The sequence below is a fragment of the Dermacentor andersoni genome, chromosome 8 (assembly GCF_023375885.2).
Source record: "Dermacentor andersoni chromosome 8, qqDerAnde1_hic_scaffold, whole genome shotgun sequence".
NCBI lineage: Eukaryota > Metazoa > Arthropoda > Arachnida > Ixodida > Ixodidae > Dermacentor > Dermacentor andersoni.
This window is the reverse complement of record NC_092821.1, coordinates 131,933,754-131,956,363: the sequence shown is the minus strand read 5'-3', so window position 1 is coordinate 131,956,363 and position 22,610 is coordinate 131,933,754. Positions and strand designations below refer to the sequence as shown.

At 46.1% G+C, this 22,610-nt stretch overlaps 1 protein-coding gene across 5 annotated transcripts in view; it reads left to right on the top strand.

Annotated features, from left to right (window-relative positions):
• The window catches only part of IRSp53 (Insulin receptor substrate 53 kDa), a 234,108-nt gene extending 215,197 nt beyond the window's left edge, over positions 1 to 18,911 (top strand). For 2 of the 5 annotated variants that reach the window (XM_050173608.3, XM_050173607.3), the window contains exons 10-16: positions 2,363 to 2,597; positions 3,458 to 3,662; positions 6,289 to 6,363; positions 8,435 to 8,597; positions 11,175 to 11,331; positions 12,052 to 12,478; positions 18,393 to 18,911. In XM_050173608.3, coding sequence (XP_050029565.1) covers positions 2,363 to 2,597; positions 3,458 to 3,662; positions 6,289 to 6,363; positions 8,435 to 8,597; positions 11,175 to 11,331; positions 12,052 to 12,478; positions 18,393 to 18,465 — 1,335 coding nt within the window. In that variant the 3' untranslated portion in view covers positions 18,466 to 18,911. Of the gene's footprint in view, positions 1 to 2,362; positions 2,598 to 3,457; positions 3,663 to 6,288; positions 6,364 to 8,434; positions 8,598 to 11,174; positions 11,332 to 12,051; positions 12,479 to 18,392 lie in introns of those variants that run through there. The other 3 variants (XM_050173609.3, XM_050173611.3, XM_050173610.3) reach the window with 3 other exon arrangements.
• Positions 18,912 to 22,610: the final 3,699 nt, after the last annotated feature.

Genomic DNA, 22,610 nt, shown 5'->3' with positions numbered 1-22,610 from the left:
GCGTCACGTGGCGTCACTGGATCCGCAGGCGTTCTCACCGTTGGCGTTGCCATTCTGCGTCCGCTGAAGGTGATCTGCCTCAAAAGCTATCGACCGAGAATACCGGTCCAGGTCTGGTTTCTCACAGCTATGTACTTGCCGTATGCAGTTTTCCACGAGGTTGCGCGATTGAATCCCGACCGCGGCGGCCACCTTTCGATGGGGCCGAAATGCAAAACAATTCGTATACCGCGCGTTGGGTGTACGTTAAAGAACCCCAGGAGGTCAAAATTAACCCGGAGACCATGGCGTGCCTGATAATCGCATCGTGGTTCCGGCACGTAAAGCCCTGGAATGTTTAAAAATTACTACAGACAACTCTGGCGTTGTTCGATCTACGGCAGCTGTAAGTAGGGTGGGTCTGCCAGAATGATGGTTTGTGTATGAATTTGCGAGAACGTTGTCCTTCTGACGTCTAACCGTCTTCCGATTTTGCAAATGAATAGTTTTAAACAAAATGTTGCATTAGGTATGCAACAATTTGCTGTGTTTGTGCACGCACGCGGATGCTTTTTGCGTTTATGCATGTATAAAACTGTGACTGCTGGGAAGTATTGAAAAACATGGCGCTATCTATCTATCTATCTATCTATCTATCTATCTATCTATCTATCTATCTATCTATCTATCTATCTATCTATCTATCTATCTATCTATCTATCTATCTATCTATCTATCTATCTATCTATCTATCTATCTATCTATCTATCTATCTATCTATCTATCTATCTATCTATCTATCTATCTATCTATCTATCTATCTATCTATCTATCTATCTATCTATCTATCTATCTATCTATCTATCTATCTATCTATCTATCTATCTATCTATCTATCTATCTATCTATCTATCTATCTATCTATCTATCTATCTATCTATCTATCTATCTATCTATCTATCTATCTATCTATCTATCTATCTATCTATCTATCTATCTATCTATCTATCTATCTATCTATCTATCTATCTATCTATCTATCTATCTATCTATCTATCTATCTATCTATCTATCTATCTATCTATCTATCTATCTATCTATCTATCTATCTATCTATCTATCTATCTATCTATCTATCTATCTATCTATCTATCTATCTATCTATCTATCTATCTATCTATCTATCTATCTATCTATCTATCTATCTATCTATCTATCTATCTATCTATCTATCTATCTATCTATCTATCTATCTATCTATCTATCTATCTATCTATCTATCTATCTATCTATCTATCTATCTATCTATCTATCTATCTATCTATCTATCTATCTATCTATCTATCTATCTATCTATCTATCTATCTATCTATCTATCTATCTATCTATCTATCTATCTATCTATCTATCTATCTATCTATCTATCTATCTATCTATCTATCTATCTATCTATCTATCTATCTATCTATCTATCTATCTATCTATCTATCTATCTATCTATCTATCTATCTATCTATCTATCTATCTATCTATCTATCTATCTATCTATCTATCTATCTATCTATCTATCTATCTATCTATCTATCTATCTATCTATCTATCTATCTATCTATCTATCTATCTATCTATCTATCTATCTATCTATCTATCTATCTATCTATCTATCTATCTATCTATCTATCTATCTATCTATCTATCTATCTATCTATCTATCTATCTATCTATCTATCTATCTATCTATCTATCTATCTATCTATCTATCTATCTATCTATCTATCTATCTATCTATCTATCTATCTATCTATCTATCTATCTATCTATCTATCTATCTATCTATCTATCTATCTATCTATCTATCTATCTATCTATCTATCTATCTATCTATCTATCTATCTATCTATCTATCTATCTATCTATCTATCTATCTATCTATCTATCTATCTATCTATCTATCTATCTATCTATCTATCTATCTATCTATCTATCTATCTATCTATCTATCTATCTATCTATCTATCTATCTATCTATCTATCTATCTATCTATCTATCTATCTATCTATCTATCTATCTATCTATCTATCTATCTATCTATCTATCTATCTATCTATCTATCTATCTATCTATCTATCTATCTATCTATCTATCTATCTATCTATCTATCTATCTATCTATCTATCTATCTATCTATCTATCTATCTATCTATCTATCTATCTATCTATCTATCTATCTATCTATCTATCTATCTATCTATCTATCTATCTATCTATCTATCTATCTATCTATCTATCTATCTATCTATCTATCTATTGAATCAACGCCCTCTGCCTCCTCGGCATCGAGTCGTCTGTCTGTCTCTCACCCGTCCGCGACGTCGCTCGCAGCTCCCCGTGCGGTGCAGCAGCGAGTACGCCTGCTCGGGCATCCTGTCCGACCCGGAGTGCTCGTACGGGGGCAGCCTGTCGCGCAGGCTGCCGCGCAGCACCGACAACAGCTGCGTCGACCTGCGCTCCCTCATCGCCGACCCGTACGGCCTGCCCCCGAGGTCCAGCATGGCGAGGGCCAAGTCGGACTTCAACCTCGCCTCGTCCACGGCGAGCCTCGACTCGGCCGAATACGGTGCGCGTTTTGCCGGGACGTGCTTTCTCCTCGCACTCGATGTCGTGGTCATTGCTTTCTTTTGTGTGTGTGTGCGTGTGTTTGTAGTCTCTTGTGTTGTAGTTATCGTGGTTTTTAGGGTTGGCACTTGGTAGGGGCGCCTGCTACACCTCTGGCGTGATTGTTGTTATTGGTTGCGGTGGCGGCGGCGACGGCTGTGGCAGCTGTATACTACCTGCTGAGGACTAGACCCGATGTGCACGCGAAAAACTATGACGTCGTCGCTTACTCGTGACAGCAAGGAACGAAATATGTTTATTTCATTCATTTTTATTTATTTATTTCGCAATACTGTCAATTCCAATAGGGATTATTACAGTAGTGGGCACATAATCATCAAAAAGGTGCAATGAGAGGAAAATAGCAACGAACAAACAAGAATTTAGCATAGAAAAACATGAACATTTACAATTTGTCAATAACACATTGGTCATAGCACAACTGCTCTTGCGAAGTAAAAAAAAACTAAGTTGTGGTCACGACTGTTTCTTCTAAATGATCTGTAAATGTTTCTAATGTGAGTTGGGCAGTAATAGCAAATGACCACACGGCCCACGCACTGGACCGAATGTGGCGGATGCAACATAACTTCACTGTTTGTTGACTTTTTTTTTTCTATTTGTCAGAGCATTCGCAAAGACCTGGCAGATATTGCGTCTCCCCTTCTCCCGCAGTTCGTCGTCAGAAGATGAAGCAGAGTGCCGTCTATGCTGGGAGTGCCTTCTCGTTCTTTTTTCTTCTGTTCTTTGCTAAAAAGATATAAAAAGCAAAGCCTCATCGGGAGCAACTGTGTTTGTAAGTGCACCCGTTACAACCCACAGTGAGCCCGAGCCGCGGAGGCGGGAGCCCCCTGGCGGGAGGCATGGCGCTGGGCGTGACGGCGGGCGACAGGCCGCGGGTTCGAGCCCTGTACGCGTACCTGTCGAGCGGCGAGCACCAGCTCAGCTTCCACGAGGGGGACGTGATCGCGCTCGTCGGAGGCCGCAACAAGGGGTGGCAGTACGGCGTCAACCTCAGGAACAACAGGTACGTCTCGGATCGACGCCGGCGGGAAACGTCGAGTCGAGAATCATATCGACGGCTGTGACACGTGCGGCATCGGCATAACCCCTTCAGTCACGGCGGACACGTTTGTGGACACGACTTACTTTTGCCATTACTGTGCAGTGGTTGCGAGGAATGGACAACGAATATTAAGCTTTGAGTAAATTGAACATTCTGCTTCCTTAAAGTACACATATTTCATCTCTGATTGAATTTTGTTGCTTCGGACGACCTCTTTGGTGAGGGCACTAGCGTGTTTGACGGGACATTTGTAGTGGGGCGTTTTGGTAGTAATTGAAAAAGATTTTTTTTTCCCTCCTTGTAGTGCTTCCACCCAATAATTAACCTGTGCTTGCAATTCGAGCGGATGATTCATTATTTTTAAGGAATAAACATAGCATGACTGACTGTACAATCAATGAATAATTAATCACTATGTAATTATGGTGGCTGTCTATAAAATGCAGATTTATTCTCATCCCACCTTGACTTGCTTTCTATGGAGTGTCCAGGCCCCACCTTGGCATAACATTATGCGAATTTCACACATTTATCGACAGTTGAACGTAATTCGTGCCTGAAGGGGATAAGTGAGTGGTGTCCGTAACATGGTGACCATGACGTGTTTCCGGATCCTGCAGTTCGTTTTCGGCGCTTGCAGCACACGAAGACGTGGCCTTCGAGACTGGCTTCCGCTCCGTGAAGCACGAACGAAAAAAAAAAAAAGAAAATATTGGTGTGAATGCCTACTACGCACGATTTCATGGAAGTGTGGCCAGACTCCAAGCATGGAGTATTCCCAAGTATATGTCCTAGAGCCATAATCAAGCAAACGTTATCGTAATTATTCGCGTTTAAGTTTATGATGACGGTACGTCGCCGTACGACCGGATTATCGATACACTAACGTTACAGTGCATTGACTTGTGCTTCGAGAGCGAGAAGTTTCGTAACCGCTTAAATGGCTAAAATGAGCTCAAGGTTTAATCTCCTGGCTTATCGCAACAGAATCTTGCGAGTTATCCCGGACAGTGATCGTACGTGTTCATGAGGTGGTGACTGCCGGCAAACTAGCTGAGATGCTCCAGCTTGCACTAGCGCACTCATTCGTCAAGAAAGTCTACCGGCTCATCTGGAGTCACCATCCAGGAATGTTTCGTGTACATGTATTACCTAAGAACTTGGAACCACGAAGCCCTCACTGGGGGTGATCGTGGTCCTACGTTAGCCCTACTGCTTATCCTCTTGGCGTCAGTGCAGTTCTACCAACGAATCGTAATTTTAATGCCTTAAGAAACTCAATCGGCAAGCGTGATATTCGGCAAGCGTGATACATCGTGCAGGGATAAATATGAGACAATGTCAGCGTCAGAACAATACGGACAGACCGTTGATTTACTCACTCTGCATAAAGCTGCTTAAATAAGGACACCTGAGAGAGAACTCACGTGGGAGACGACACAAGCAAAAGCAGCACCAGCAGATTAAATATTTTTCACTGCACTGAATAAATACAGGCTTACAAGTTACCAGCTTGAATCGTCAACAGCACAAGGACACAATGATACAAAGCAGCTCATAGGTTCCCACGTGCAATCGATAGTGTGGTAACAGATGATAGTCCATGCGTTTCAAGTTCTGCGGCACCTTTAGTTTCTTTTCCTTTATTGTTCCTTTTCTTTTGTTCAGTCATCGTACCTACATAATACGTAGCTCTTGTATTTGGGCACAACTCAGTGTGCTTTATGAAAACTAAGGTGCCTAAATATCAAAGCTCGTGTTTTATGCAGACCCCCAGATCGATTGGCTAGAGAAATGCAAAACTTGTGGAGGCGAAAGGTCTGTAGGGTGTAATCACAGCTCTTGTCGTACTATGAAAAAAAATGAAAAAAATGATTTTTCTATCCGGAATCGACAAGATCGTGTCGCATATTTGGCTCCCTTGCGTCTTTGTCACGGCACTTCACAGACAGTGATCACTTCCTTCCTCTTTTCTTCTTTCTATTACCCCTTTCCCTTACATCCAGTGTAGGATATCAAAAAGGACAATCGTCTGGTTGACCTCCCTGCCTTTCCTACTTTTGCTATCTCTCTCTCTTCTTTTCCTCTTTTTATTCCCCCTTTTCCTTGCCTCGAGTGTAGGGTAGCAAACCGGACGCTCGTCTGGTTGACCTCCCTGCCTTTCCTCTCCTTGTTTTCTCTCTCTCTGTCTCTCTCTCTCTCTCTATCTTTACTGTCGCTGCCTCCAACTGATTTCTTGAAAGCAAGTATTTATTGTTTTTACGGTGAAGAAACAATTCCCGGCTAACGTGCAATGCACCTGTCTTTGTCGCATTCTATACATTCTCCGGTACTGTTCAGAAGGTAAGCCAAACCGATTAACTCAACTACACATAGCGGCATTGTGGGACGCACACCGATAAGTAGAACACGTGAGGCAGTATGCCATAGTACATATCGAAGAGAAATAGTCTTCTACTTAACTGTTTGTCCTTCATGTATGGAATAACATTAACTATTTCGTCTTCAGCAATCATGTCCGCCTTAATATGTACTCTCGGAAACGCACTCGATTCTCTCTCTCTCTCTATCTCTCTTTGTGCCTTAGGTGTGGCTGGTTCCCCATAGCCTACACGGAACCGCACGACCCGGGAGATGCATCGGACTTCGACAGCTTCATCAGGTACGACGTCCGTCCCCTATTTTGTTTTGCAAATATATGTCACCGGCGCATCTTCCTAGATCTCCGTTTTTTCTTTGGTGGAATTCCGGCTACATTGAGCCTGTTGTCTATCCATAAATATTGTCCCCACAATGTCAGTATGGACATCTAGGCGATTTCATTGAGATTCATTTCGCCTTCATCCCAAAAGGGACGTAAGCAACTGAAAGGAGCAGGCAGGTCAGGTTGTGACTAGTACATAGGAATACTATTAATTGAAAATCCTATCACTTGCCACCGGTCCTGCGTGCCTCTTTTCTGTGCTTATGCCCCTCGCCCCCCACCCGCTCTCTTTTCGTTTTCTTTTGCTGCAAGCGAATTGCATTTCAATAGGACGAACTTAACGCTGTCGCTCAACACTAACATCTACGAAACTTTCGGTCGCACTCTTATTTTGCGATTTATTTAAGCTTTTGTATAGAAATCCAAAAGTTGTTTCCTTTTCTTAACCTCACTGTCTTCACATCACTAGCAATTACACTATCAATTCGAGCAGGCGGAGACAATCGCAGCCTCGAAAAAAATGTTTGTACAATCGTGCGCTTTTTTGAAGCTTCCAACGTAAAGGAACTAGAGCTCTTCGCACGCTTGGAAGCCTTGTTCCCACTGACCCATCCACACTTCTCTGACAGAACAGATAAACTAAAGCTCATCTATAGCATGTTGTGGACGATTAAACCAAGAAAGATAGTTCGCAGGGTGATGGAGTATTTAAATCATTAGTAGTGGTCGAATAAGCCGTGTCACTGCAGCTAAGGTTTAGACAAGCGGACTTGTCTTTGACAACTTTTTTTGACAAATGACAAGTATGACAAGTTTCCTTGACGAAGGACACGTTTGATAAATGATCAAGGAACAACAACTAACTGCCTTTTGACTGCTACTCGCGGCAACTAAGTTTCGTCATATACATGTGGGCAACACATGTCTCTGCCCTGATAAAGACATGTCCCCTTGTCGAAAGTTTGGCCCCACAGACATCCCTTGTTTGACGGTGTTGGGTACTGTTACGTGTCTCAGTGCTCACGTTTTGCTTTCATCTTTACGCTGTAAGTCGAACTGACGAAGTACTTCGGCAAGATTCATGGGCGAGCATCACTATAAAACTGAACTATGTGATTTAGTTGGGTGACGTGGACTGACGAAGTACTTCGGCAAGTTCCATGATGAGTGTCACTAGAAATTCGAACAATGTGCTTTAGTCAGGTGACGAGACGTTCCGACTTTCTCGTGCGAGGCCTATGTCGGAATTATGCAGAGTCCATTTCAGTTCTTGATTTCTACGATGCTTCGCAATTGGCCTTGTCCGGAGGTGAATCATAATAATGTAATTAAACCGAGCAATAAATAATAATTGCATTTTACCAACTTTCTTCACAGTTCGGTATCGTACGCACCGCCTTAAATATAAGCTTCCAGTTGCAAATGCTTACAACTTTCTAGCCGGTGTCCTTGTCTTTTTGCTCGTTGTATGAAATAAGAGTTCAGACTGCAGTGTGACTGCTGTGATGCTCTGGTGATGACCTGTAGTGCCCTGATGTGAGATCTGGTGTCCTGACACAAGTTGTGGTGGCCCAGTGAAAGGTCTGGTAGTCTCATTTAAGGCATAAAATCCTAACGTGAAGCATGGTACCCTGCTAAGACTCAATGTACCACGATTTTGTAAAGTATGACGTTCCGACGTAAGGCCCGATGCCCAGATCTAGGGCTCGGTGTCCTGACGAAATGTCGGAACCGTGATGTTCTAATGTGTAGCCCTCTGTCTTGAAAACTGGTGGCCGGACATAAGGTCTGGTGACCAGCTGTGAGGTTATGTACCCTTACGTGAATCGGAAGTGCTCTGGTGATATGAAGCGTCATGCCCTGATGTGATGTCGGGTGCCGTGATGTGTGCTCGTGGTGTCTCGATGCGCGAGGTCTGCTGGCGGTCGCGAACGCCTCGGAGCCCGCATCTAAGGCCTGTTGCTTAAAGACCTGCTTTTGCTTCGTGCCCTCTCGCGACCTCCTCCCCCCTTCAACCCTTCGCTTATAGTGGCTCGGACAGTTCTGCGGCAGTGCCGTCATCATCGTCCGAGTCCTCCGGAGGTTCGTCTGGCCTGGGTCGCTGGCGACCTCGCAGCACCTACTTCGCCAGCGACTTCATGTTACCCCCGGGCCCCGCCCCGCGTCGTCCACTGTCCAGCTTTGCTGACGCTGTAAGCACTGTCGCCGTCTTTCCTTTCTCTCTTCCCTGTCTTCCTCACACTCGCTACAGCTCGCTTGCACGCTACAGAAACGAGATGGAAAGAAAGGAGCTCGCACTGCTGTGGTCTTAAAAAAAGAAAAACTACGATACGCGTTTATTCTTCGCTGTCCCTGCGGAAGATGAGTAACACAGCCTCGCACACTGAGTCGCTCGTAGCACGTCGTTTAGAAAGTTAAAAAAATAAAATTATGTGGTTTACTTGCCAAAACCATTTTCTGATTGTGAGGCACGCCGTAATGGGGGACTCCGGAAATTTGGACCACCTGGGGTTCTTTAACGTGCACCTGTACACGGGTGTTTTAGCATTTCGCCCCCATCGAAGTTATTTAGGAAGTGGCGAGGACATTCGCTTTATGGCATGTCAAGCATTCTTATTCGTAGCAAACTACCTGTTACACATGTCTTAGCGACTAACATGAGATTATCCCAGTGAACAATAGAAATTCTAGATATGCTACTAAAGTACTGGTTGTACCTTTCAATGAGTGCAAAGTCACGAGCAATGAACGATTCGTACGTACACTCGAGGGAAAATCTCCGCAGCAGTGCGTGCGTTCTTGCGATCCACGTTTTTCTTTTATTGCATTCACACACACACACGCACACCTGCCTGCTTTAAGCGTGCCGCTATTCTGTTCACCCCTATCGTAGACTACTGCTGCTTGCTCATTAGCGCAGCTTAGGTTTGTAACGCAGCCATCGCACTACAGCTTAAGACATTTCTGGAGTGGACTTTGAGCCGCTGCGGATGCTTCAATTCAGCGCTCGTGTTCCGTAACTTATGCGACAGGCGCCGGCACACGGAAGGCACGGGAAAGAAAGTTTGGACAGGGTTGTCTCAGCGCAAGTTATGGGATCGAATTACAATCTAGAATGTGCATTATGCAAAAAGGTGACGCGTGCAGACAGGACACAAGAGCAGAGAAGTGGACAACACGAGCGCCGGCGTTCGTGTTGTCCACTTCTCTACTCTTGTGTCCTGTCTCCACGCCTCACCTCTTTTTTGCATAATGAATCATTACCAACTAGCTCAGGTTTCTGTCGTTCTAGAATGTGCATCTTTATCGTGTGTTCAATGTTTTGTTTCTTGTCCGTCCCCGGCTTCTTGACCAGTATTGCGTCGCCGATGGAGCCACAGGGACACACAAAAAAAAAAAACTAACCCCCGTATTCTCGAGCGATCTTCGACTCCAGGCTCTTCCTCCACTCCACCGAATTGGGCACAGCATCGCCCCTCAGTGATGAAGACGCTACACTTCTCAAGAATTGCCATGGGTAACCATGAAGTGCAGTGACACCTGCTTTCGAGTGGTGGCGCTGCTATCGAATTTCTTGAAATTCCTTGAGTTGAGATGGAGTATTGAGTGCAGGAAAGTTCTAGAATACGGAGGCGAGTTGACATAGGTTGATGTGAAACACTTCTAGAATTGGGAACATGATAGATCTATCGTGAGCGTAGCTTTGGCAAGCCAGACAGGGCGTAGAGGCTGAGGTATTGGACAACGATGCCGCTATTCAACATGATCACCAGCTTCCCGTGACGTCATAAGTTTTGGATGCGTGTGTTCGATGTTTTCTTTCTTTCTACTGACGTCAGAATGCTTACATTCGATTCATAATAAATAAGACAGACCTCTAAACAATCATGTTTCGTCTTTCCTGTCGCGAAAACGACTGAAATACGTGAAATTACTTTCAAATCAGTGACGTCAACATGACATAATCAGGGTAACGGTTTCGGAGCAAAGTCCGAGAAGGGAAAATTCGGACTTCTTTTTATTTTTTTTCGTTGGTAAACCTACGTTTTACAGCGAAGGATGTGCGACTGGTGTTTAGAATGAACTGTAAACGAGACTAGACTGACATACTGTTTGTCTCTGGTTTATTTGTTGGAGGTTTAGTCAGTTCATCATAACGGGTGTCTTGCGATATGCACTAATCTACTGCAGTAGCCAAATGGGCACCTAGAAAAGGTAAACGCGTCGAGGACGACAAGGTATTAAGTTATTATATTAGGAACTTCGTAGGCGTAGTCTGGGGTTGTGTGACGCAGGAATAGGTTAAATGGGGATTGCGACGAAAAGATTTCCTCCTGCAGTAAGCTTACAAAATGATGATGGTGATGATGATAACGATGACATAAAATTAGCTGCAATTATGCGATTATAAACTGCTCAAGCGCAGGAGCCGTAGATGAATCTGCTTAGGGAGGATACACGTTACTAAAAACCTATGGTAGGGGAACGCAAAAACTTCTAAGATATCTAACACACAATCCAATGTCGTAAGGCTCCAGAACCCTGATATGAAACGCCAGAGACTCTTACAAGATATAGGCAGGACAGGATAGGAAATGACAGGACATGGAGGAGCCTTCGTTCTACAATGGACTTTCTGGGCCGACGGTAATCGTGGCTATCGTTCCGATTACGCAACCACGTAACGGCCAATATACCGTGGCGGACCAAAGCCGTGCCACGTTCTCTGCGCAATCCGCCAAAACCGCGGTCGCTGTGATATGCCGCAGCCGTCCTTCCCCCTACGGCTGGACCCGGGTGGCGAGGACGTCGCCAACGAGCCCCATCATCGAGGGGTACAACCCAATCTACTTCCGGCCTCCGGTTCTCCCGGAAGAGGACGAGGAAGAGAAGCAGGATCCTCCTCTTCCGGCGTCTCCTCAGCAGGTGAGAAGCTCGCCCTTTTAATTGAATCGAATTCGGGAGTTTTACGTGACAAAACAGTGATTTGATTATGATGCACGCTGTAGTGGGGGGGGGGGGGGGGGCACTCTCGGTTAAGTTGGCCACGGGGAGGGGGGGGGGGGTATTCAACGTGCCCTCCCCTGCTTCCGAGGTTACCAGCGGATGATTGCACTGTCAGTACCGAATTGTTCCGATGGAGAGTTTAAAGAATTTGAGCTTGTTCGTATACGTATTGCCTTTTATGGACTGCCGGAACGTCAGTGATATCAACGGCAGCAGCACCGCTGATAACGACATACGCAGCGCTTTGTTCAAACGCAACACGTTTGAAACATTTTTGTAAAGCAGACTGTTCTCGTCAAAGGAAACATAGCCACTTTACGTTATTGATTACGTATACTTTACTGACGACGCCTTTATTCGAACAGCCAAGTACAGCATGATTCATTCTTAAATTCGTTAATAATTTAGCTCTGATTGAGGATTAGCAGTGACTATAGTCCAACGCGCATGCCTTTATTGGTTCATGTTCGTTCTACTCAACACGGGAAAAAAAAAAAAGACAGACGGCAGAGCTAGGTGCATGCCCGTGTAGTCCCTTTTCACGTGTCGTCTGTTTCTCTCGCCGTTGAAAGACATTGGGGCGCCCTCGGGTGTTAGGGTTAGCGGCGCTAAGCCTAAGGCGCGTGCCCTTCGGCGCAGCCTCCTCAGCCACAGGAATCCCCTCGGGCGGCTGCTCATCCTCCTGCGGCGCCACCCCCTCCTCCACCTCCGCCACCGCCCCTGCCACCATCCATCCCGTGTACGGCCGGCACACCCCCGTGGCGGGCTGCGGAACCCTGAGGCCCCCGCGCCGCTCCATGACGTCGCCGTGCCCGTTCCCGCTGCTGCCCCCGCCGAGGCTGCCACCGCCCGGGAGCCTGCTGCACGGGAGCAGCGACAGCGGCTTCGGCAACGAGGCCACCGCCGCCAGCGCCACCGCGCCGGCGGCGTCGTCAACAGCGGGATCGGCAGCCGGAGGGACGACGTCGACGACGGTGCCTGCGTCGCCCGACGTCAAGGCGACGGCGACGCTGACGCGTCAGGACAGCGTGAGGGAGGAGGATGAAGAGCAGGAAGAACAGCCCAGGTATAGTCGAGGAGCGCGCACTGAATCGGGAAAAAACACGTGTTCTGTAAGCGCAAATAGGTGATGTGCGAAATCAATCAATCAATCAATCTTTATTTCGCATTCATTCATTTACAAAAAATGAACGCTGGGACAAGAACTAAAAGCTGCTTTTTTGCAGCTTGACAAGGTTCTTGCCCGTATTCATGACAACGGGGACATAATAAAATAAAGTTTGTACACTTTGGTGTGTGCAATGTACAAATGTATAAGGGAAAACGTGTAATGCGAAATGTACAATCAGTGATACAAACCAGTGTGTTAGTCAGTACAAATTACATATATGAATATACAGTATAATGTACAATCAGTGATACAAAGCAGTGTGGTTATTATTATTTATTATTATTTCCAATACTGTTAGCCCTTGCGGGTTGTTACAGGGGCTTACTTGGGGCTGTTACAGTCAGTACAAATGACACATATGAATATACAGTATAATGTACAATCAGTGATACAAAGCAGTGTGGTCAGTCAGTACAAATGACATATATGGCAAAGTCTTTAAACTCTATTAGGTCGCCTTACACAAGATGGCCGACCTCCTGCTCACGCCGTCATTTAGCCGAGGTTGGGTTGCCAGCAGCAAGGGCTTGGTCAGTAAGAGATGATGGCAAGGACGGGTGGAACCAGCTTGTGGTTTATTTCTAACTCTGGGGTGACGCCCGCCATCGTGTGTGGGTCAAACAAAATGTGCGGGGAAGCGCACTTGCAGGATTTCGCACATCCCCTCTTCAAACGCGAACAAGTGCAAAAAAGAAAAAAAGAATAAAGCTTCCATACTCCGTCTCGGAAACTCCGTGCAGTTCAGCGAAGCCTGCGTGCAGGTGGCGTCAGCCAACCAGCAAAGAGGACCAGATGTAGAGCTCCTCCATTGTCCACCTCTTATCACCTTCCACTGAGTGAAAGCTTCACGGAAGGTTCAGTGGCGCACAATGGGCGATGTCTGCTTCCCTTCACAGGACACGCAGTAGGCAATTGTTACAGATTGGTCGACACGAACACTAGCCTTTGCTGCACGGCACGGCATTGGTGAGAATGAATATAGAACGCGCTGTTTCGCTTCCACGTTTGTGTGCATATCTAACGGCGGCTTAACTCAAGTTCTGAGATGTGCTATACTCACAGAATGAAACGCGACGGGTAAATTTTAAGGTAGGACACCCAATGAGTGCAGTTACTGGAGAGAGCGCAATGTCACACCACTGCGCATCTGAGCCACGGTTTTGTTTCGATGCCTCTTCTGATGCTTTTCCTTTCCGTGCTTTTCGTCCTTCGTCATCGGTCAGAGCGACCCGCCGCCCGCGTTATCAATACGCTCAGCCGGCCACGATCTATAGATGATAAGAATGGCATAGAATCGAAAGGAAGGCATCGTTACCTACCAAATCGCGGGCCAGGCCTCAGAAGGTGGCATGCGACTCTAATCCAAGTAGAAGGGCCAAAATTAGGCCTATGTGACACGAACTGAAGACGGCGGTAACGAAAGTAGTTTTATTAGTCATATGCCTAAATTGAAGCGTTTCATTCAATAAGGATAGTACATACTGACTTATCCATGCTTAGAAGCCGGCTACAGACTGACGTCACGTCGCAATCCGGCTCAATCAAGCATAAAAGGCATTCTGACCAGTATTTTCCTGCTCGCATTTCAATTTGTGCTGGTGGTACGTATAGCAGCAGTCACGTGGTACATCTTGCGTGCTATCTGTCGGACCGAGAACCGAAACAATGGCTCCACGAGATTCTAGCACTTGGAGCAACCGTTTCTCAGCAGATGTTGCGTAGCGTGCCACATGTGTCCGCGCGCCACTGTGTATTCTGCTTAAAAAAACACACACTGATCCGTACTTCAAGCAGTGCTAACAAGGCACCCAACAGAGTTCCAACAGGCTTGCATCACGCTTTCAACAATCGTCGCCAGGTCTAACAGATACTTTTCTCACGCTTCCCATTGGCACAGATTGGGGAGCTATAACGTAAAGATATTCCAACCTGTCTCTATTCCATTTTGTGCGTTAGCCCTCCGCGATCTTTCAAACATTTTTAGGACCACGCACTTCGCTTTTATGTCACGAGTCACTAAAACCGCGAAAACTTCCCATGTCAATATGCCGTGTGCACCCCGATTATGCGCGCTTAGGCCCGAACAAAAGAAAAAAAAACATTCCGATTCTATAGTATACGCCTTTGTCACCATTAGCCTTCCACGAGTGACGGAAATGTTTGTGACGTCACAAAACCGCAGAAACTCGCAACGCCAAAGTGATGTGTACGCAATAGAGATGCATTAACATGCCGAACAAAACAACTTTTTTTTTCAATAACTGGAGACTTCCCCATTCCAAAAGGAATAGAAGACGGCTGTCCATCGATTGCTCCGTTGCTCAGTACTCGGAGCTGTCGGCAAGAATTCATTCGTTCTCGCATAATAAAAAAAAAATTGAGTGGGAGTATAACGTTGCTGATCGCTTTTGGCACGTATACGACATCGCTGGGCCAAAGCTTCTTCACTGAGCATTCGTTCTGGCGGCATATTTACCAGCCCGTTGCACGCCGCCGCAATGGCCGACGAGCCACCGCAAGTTAAGCAAGGCTAAGCGGACCAGTTGTATGGACGGCTTCCGGTTTTGTTCACTGACGTAGCCCGCTAAATCCAGCGAGCAAGATAAGCATTGGCGGCTATATCGAGTCGCAGAAGTGCGTTAAAATCTAAGCCCGCAGAGTTTCAACACTTTTCCTCTGTGCATAACGACAATTTTACAAGTCAAGGTTGCCGTAAGTCATACGAGAAATTTCATATATTAATCTTAAGGCGTAAAGCGCGTGTATTTTATCTCAAAATTTATAAATAGACTTTTCGCACAGTGGAAGAACTTAAAAACAGGCTCAGTATTCCGGCGCAGCAGACTGATAACGCCCGTGACCGGAAGTTCCTTGGGACCGCTCTCTCGCTGCTATCGCGCGACTGAAACCGTCTATACGTACCGCTACCACTCTCTTCACCATGCTATCTACTTTCACTGTGCTAGCTCGGGCCCCACCCGAACCCTCTCCACTTCTGCGCTCTCCTCGCTTCTCGTCAGCCAAATAGATAAGGAAAACCTGTCGAGGTATAGGCAATGCTATTTGCTTTGAGACCAAGCAGTAGTCATCTCCCATAAACGAGGAGAGCGTCCGATTGGTCTGTTGAAACAACCTTGCGAGTCACCGCCCCTGCTTCCGTTGGCGGTTACCTAAATTTGACGTCAGGAGATTGGAGTAAAGTCAGAAAGTAATAACTTTACGACATAGGCGCCCCTGGTTACAATACTCGGTGTTGCTACGTCTCCGACTCCACACGTCGTATCAGACGCCTCTTCAGGTCATTAGGGAACGCGTGCGCGTCAAAAGTCATGGGATCTGTCGGGCGTCACGTCAGAAGCATTGGCTGGTGCGTCTTTTGCAACTTGTTCGAAACTTGATATTATCTTGTAGGATGTCTTGTCGGTACAACCAGCCGCACTGCATGCCGATCGATTCCACACCTGATCATTCTATCGAATATCACGCAGTTCTGCGAATTTATTATGGCGTGCAGCGACACATAAACGACCCATAACCTCGTTCGGACGTCGCATACAAAGAAATTTGGTGCTAATTACATCCTGCGATCACGATCGTCCGTGCCAAACTTCGTTACACCGTCGAACGCCCCCAAAAGGAAAGGGACCTCAAATTCGCGTGCCTCTCACATTTACGAACACTTCGCAGGGACCTAATTCACAAAGCTTTTGCTTCGTAAGTTCTATTGATAATTAACAGGCCAACATATTTCGCTAATATTTTCTACATCAAAATTTACTCTCCTGTGCTCTTACGAACAGTTCTAGCGTAAGAACATTTGCGTCAACATTTCTTTTTTTCGCGGATACGTCCCTGCCAATTCTAGTGAAGTCGTGCAAGACAGCTATGAACATATGCTATACTAATAATCGGATCAAATACAGTTAATTTGGCTTAATTATCACCACTGGAGCCAACTGCCACTCACGGTGTAGCTTAGTCGTTGTCTTGCGCGATTGTTAATACGATGCAGGAGTGCTGTGAAACGAGCAGTGTAATGTGCACGTTCCGTGGAAGTTAGAGCCTCGGTGCTGTGAAGCCTTGTCGTTGCCGCATCTGGTACATCCCTGCACACATTAAGTATCTGCTGCATGTCATGCAGTGCGGTCCGCGTTGCAGTAATCTAGCATTAGCTGCCTAAATCAGGATTAACACCGCGTAACGTGGCGGTCCTGGCGTGCTCGTCGTCCGCGAAGAATGGTATACCACCTCGGCTCTCCGCAGCACTGCACAGAACTTACAAACGCGCAACGCAGCGGCGAAGCTCTCGTAGTAAAATCACCGACGACGTGCGGCCGCGTGGCGGTCTGAAATCCCACCGATCTGTCTTTCTAGATGGAACACGTAATCTCGCATTCTACGCCACCGCTTGAGCCACGAAATCCTTTCTTTTCAATTTCTTCAGCCACTCCCACACATATTTTTTTTTTTTAAGCTGTCAATGCAAAACAATACGGCTCGTAGGAGTACAGTTGGCTTTGATCGGTTTAGTCGGTTTGTACGTAACGCTTTGCTGTTCGTGGTACAAACAAAACACGGCTACAGAACACTCAGTGTGTTAACAATTAGAATAGTTTTTCACAGCAATGCCTTTCTGGCTAGTCGAATTTAGTTAACTATAGCTTACTCGAACACGTGATTCTTTTAGGGCTTAGAATAAGCGGCAAATCATTCTTGAAAAAATCCCTACTGAGGAAGAAGATTCGTCAGAGCAAAAAAAAATTAAGGACTTTTTGCTTGTCCGTAAATGTATTGCCCTTTACTGAATAGTGGGCATAGAAATTTGAGAAGAAATTAAGGACCGCGCAACGAGCGATGGTACGAAGATTGCTAGGCATAACGTTAAGAGAAAGAAAGAGAGCGGTTTGAATCGGAGAGCAAACAGGTATAGACGATATTCTAATTGACATCAAGAGGGAAAAATGGAGCTGGGCAGGTTATGTAATGCGCCGTATAGATAACCGTTGGACCATTAGGGTTGTAGAATAGGTACCCAGAGAAGTAAAACGCAATCGAGGACGACAAAAGACTAGGTGTAGCTATGAAATTAGGAAATTCGCGGGCGCTAGTTGGAATTGGTTGGCACAGGACAGGGGTAATTGGAGATCGCAGGGAGAGGCCTTCGTCCTGCAGTAGACTTAAACCACATGATGATGATGATGATGATGATGATGATGATGATGATGATGATGATGATGATGATGGGTTACCGGAGACGTAAACGCAAGTGGCCATGTTGGTGGAGCTGCCTGGTGGCCAAGATTTTAACTGCATAGTACACAGCTCTGTTGTTGCAGTAACCAAGCATGAGATTAGGCGAAATTGTAGCAGCGAGATTAGCGAGACTGCCGGCGGAGGAGTGAAAAAAGATCTCGCAGACGACGTGCTGGACCATGGCCTCCTAGATCTGGGGGCGCGCGTTGCTCGATCTCGGAGGCCGCGACTGGAATTACGTCATAGCTGTGCTCACTACCAGGTGCACGCGTCGTCTGCTAAGGTGCTGTTTAGAGGCAACGAGAAAATTATACAATTACCAGCGCCGTTCCTTTGCCAAGATCGTTTCATTGATACATGTACCACTGAAGCAATCTACTAAAGTTGCACATCTACCACCGAAGCATGTACCTGCTAAACTGGTTATAATATACGGCATTTATAACTGGTCTAGCCACACTGAAAATAACGTTACATTTGGCCTTTTATAGCTCGTTAACAAGCACAGAACAATGACTCCACATTCCTGTCCTTTTTTTTCTATCCTCTGCTGCAGAGACAATGTCTTCTCGTCAGTCAAACTGAAGAAGGTGTTAACCGATGACCGATCAGCGCCGATGATCACGTGAGGCAAAAGGCCGTCTCTTCTTTCTTTCTTTCTTTTTTTTTCGTCGCCGCCTCGTGTGATCGGTGACGAAGCAACGCCCACAGCAACCCAGAAGAGACATTCCAGACCGTGGCCAATGCAGCAGCTCTGTCCGAAGAACATCCATTCCTGCCGAGGACACTCTTTGTTTTCTTTACTTTTGCACGACTCTCGTACTGTTATTGTTTTTCCTCTCCTTTTCTTTGCTTCTAGCATACCTGTACTATTTTATAAGGGCCCATACTCGGACGTCGTTGGAAGAATGTTTGTACACAGAACGATCAGGACGCCGTCATCGGCGCCCCTTCTTAGTAAAATATAAATATATTAAAATATATGTATACATATGTATAAAACGGTTGCGCGCGACTTGTTGACCTGTACAACGCGTTGGGAGCATCTTTGCTAATAAAACGCCCACAACCCCCACCTTATGCGTGTCTTCTGCGTCCTTAGACCCCAGTAACAACCCCTGCCCAGCCACAACGAAAAGGAAGAAGGGCTTCATGTGCAAAGTAATAATACTACTACTACTACTGCTACTACTACTACTAGTAGTAGTAGTAGTAGTAGTAGTAGTAGTAGTAGTAGTAGTAGTAGTAGTAGTAGTAGTAGTAGTAGTAATTGTTGTTATTGCTGCTGCTGCTGTTGTGCTTTAACTACCACAGGCTACAACTCCTACTACCGCTGCTGCTACAACTAGTACTACTACCCCTGCAATCACTACGACTAGCCGCTTCTACCACCCGCTACGTACTTATATTACTTGCACTACACCTACCACCAACACTACCAGTACTATTACAGCACTACTACAGATGTACTACTACCACACTGCTACCTCTAAATATTACTACTACTACTACTACTACTACTACTACTACACTAGTATCACTACTGCTACTACTATACTTACTACAAATCTTCGGAGTCAGCCCCAATTCGCGATGCTTGGTGAAATGGAGTAAGAAAATCTATCGAGGCTGGTTTAACTACTTGGAAATATTTATTGGTGTTGCTTAAACGCTCATAAGCACCACGGGGACTATGAGAGACAATGTCGAAGTGCAGGATTCTAGTGATTCCTGACCAACAGGTGTTTTACTCGCTCATAACTTCGTACATGGGCGTTTCTTTCTCTTTTTATTGAATTCCAACATCATCGTAACGCGACTGCCGCGAGCTAAAACCGAACCCGCGACCTCGTTTTTAGCAGCAGACTGCCCCGCTGGGTCACCGCCAAGAGTCCACCACGTCCACAGCGACACACTCTTCGGTCTTCTTGTCTGCCTAATTAACGCAACCCCTACACTCGCGACACTACGCTTGAAGCGTGACTCGAGCTTCGAGCTGCGGCGCATTCCCGGCCCGCAGCGGGGCACCAGACGCGCACTACTCCCCATGAAAGCGCTGCTGCTTTTTGTGAGCTCCACAGGTCTGAGAACTCTGCAAGTATGTCTATTATACATGTGTGTGTGCGGGGCGGGGGGGGGGGGGGGTGCAGCGATGGGGGAGTGTTTGACTGTATGTGCTATTTATGTGTTTACGTAACCAATTTGTGTAACACAATTATTATCCCGTATGTGGAGCGAAGCATGCCAGGCGATCATCCACGTAAGCGTGCACGTCTCCAGCCTGTCATTAGAGAGTTTCAGATTAGGGGAAGCAAGCGGCTTGCGTCCCCTAATCTAAAACTCTCTATTAAAGCTTGTATGTACGCACCTACGTATGTATGTATGTATGTATGTATGTATGTACGTATGTATGTATGTATCGGCCGTATGTATGTACGGTATGTACGTATGCATGTATCAACATCAGCCTGCCTGCGCGCAAAACGCGTGCACGGAAGCTCTGTCTTCGCACTTCCCGCGCAACGATTCTCCACACCGCGGTAAGAAACATTCGAAGCGCGACGAGAAAGACATAGGAATGCGTCGATGACGTACCACAAAAAAAAATTAAAAAAAGTGTTTTTCCTCTTTTCTTTTTCTTATTTTGCTAAAGCTGAAAAAAAAAGAAAATCTGTCGCCGAGAGACGTGTTCGGGGTTTCTCCTCAGAGATTAGGCAACGGGCCGTAGGGTAGTGGGGGTAGGAGACACAGGGAGTGCCGGGAGGAAGAAGGGAGGGCGGAACGGAATGCTTCGGAATAACGGAGGCAAAGTGGAAGCTTGCAAAGCTGCCGCCTCGTCGTCGTCGTCGTGGAGTGTCGACAAGCGAACGCGAAAAGAGCGATAAAAGGCAAAACCGAGCGCAGGTCTACGCAGTGCTTCTTCTGCCACTGCCGCTTTCTCCGGGACGGATGTTAATGGAGTGGCTACGAGACGGGCTACGCACGTACAGACGACGACGACGATGACGACGTGCGTTTATCGACGAAAATGTCTCTCTCTCTCCCCGCCGACCGCAGTGCCTCTTCCGGCCGTGCCTGAGAGTGTTCCTCCTCGGCCGCTAGAGGGCTTGCTTGTTCGTGCGTGCGTCCGTGCGTGTGTGTGTGTGTGTGTGTGTGTGTGTGTGTGTGTGTGTGTGTGTTGTGTGTGTGTGTGTGTGTGTGTGTGTGTGTGTGTGTGTGTGTGTGTGTGTGTGTGTGTGTGTGTGTGTGTGTGTGTGTGTGTGTGTGTGTGTAGTGACGTTAGCGCTAAGATGACGTAAGGAATGGGGAGAGATGGAAAAGGGCTGTCTTGTCGGTGCTCAAGAGCTCGGCGCGAAACAAAAAAGCTATTTCTTCATCGCCGTTCCTACTTCCGTACTCTGATCGAGGTGCCGTTGGAGTTATTTTACTCTCCTCCTCAGCCTGCGAGGTTCGAAAGGACGGCAAAGTGTATGTACAGCGCCCGCCGCCGTTTTACACTGCCGTGGGAAAGAACAAAAAAGAAACATATTTTGTCGACGAGAAATGTGAACACAGAATTGGTGCCAAAGAGTGAGTGAGAGAGAGCGCGCGAAAGAAGGTGAGGAGAATAAAGCCTCTTCGGGGATTTGCTGCCGGGTTTCCGAGATCTGCGACCGCAGTGTCCCACGTGCCTTGCAGCCAAGCTTTCTTTAAATTTAGGGAAAACGTAATGGCTGCGGCGATTCGATGTCTCTGCACTCCGGTGCGGCCTGATTATGAGGTGGCGTTCCGACGCGGCGTTTTAAAGAACAGCGAAGGCAAGTGGGGTACGGCGGAAGTGGGAAGGAGACTCGGCGAAGGGGATGTCAAGTCGGCAGTGGTTTGAGAGCCGCAACCTCGTGAAAGCGGTGTATAGGGAGAAGCGGGGGATCAAAAAACGCGGGACTGCTTGACATATGGCCTCCTTGTTTTTCTCAGTCGACATTTTTTTTATTATATTGGCGAAAGACAATCCCCACAGCCAGAATAATAAATGGGCTGCTTCTTGGTGTGTCTCGCAACGTTGGAAGCGGGATCAGCGTATTGTGCATTTAAGGCTTCGATTCATGAAAGATGGAAGCAAGACGTTGTAGGAAGCCGTTATCGCGCTCCTGTAAATAGGCATTTGGAGAAAGCGGATTTATAAAGTATAAGTTTAAAAAGAGGCCTGATGACTGTGCAACATTGGTTTCATTCACATACATACAATAAATCATATGCAATGTTTGTTGGTCTGTTGTTGTTGTTACTGTTTTAAGCCTGCAAAATTTACTACATAATTCACTGCAGGTGAATTATCCGTCCACGCGGAGACCATTTGCAAGAAATGTCCAAGAAATAATTACACCAATTGAACTAAGAACTAAATACTTTAATTACCCATTTTAGTTGCAAACCTTACGGCACACGTTTATAACGAAAAATTGGAGGTAATTGTCACAAAAGACTGGTTACGTGTTTCAGTTTACCTGGCTACGCGCACGGCACCGCTAAGCATGGCTCGCCGCGGGGCACCTTTTTGGCGTAGTAGGGTTGCGTGTGAAAAATGAAGCTTCACCACACTACGCTATAAAGCGGTCTGTCTTGCCTTCTGCTGCTGAAGTGACTGTGCGTCCAATCGGGAATTGCTGCGCCAAGCTCCAATCGGGACCGGGCAGTGGGAAGAGCGCGTAGAAAGAAGCGAGACCGCAGCGCTTCATTATATGTATGTATGTGACGTAGAAGTGACTTAGAGTGACGTAGAAGTGACGTGGTA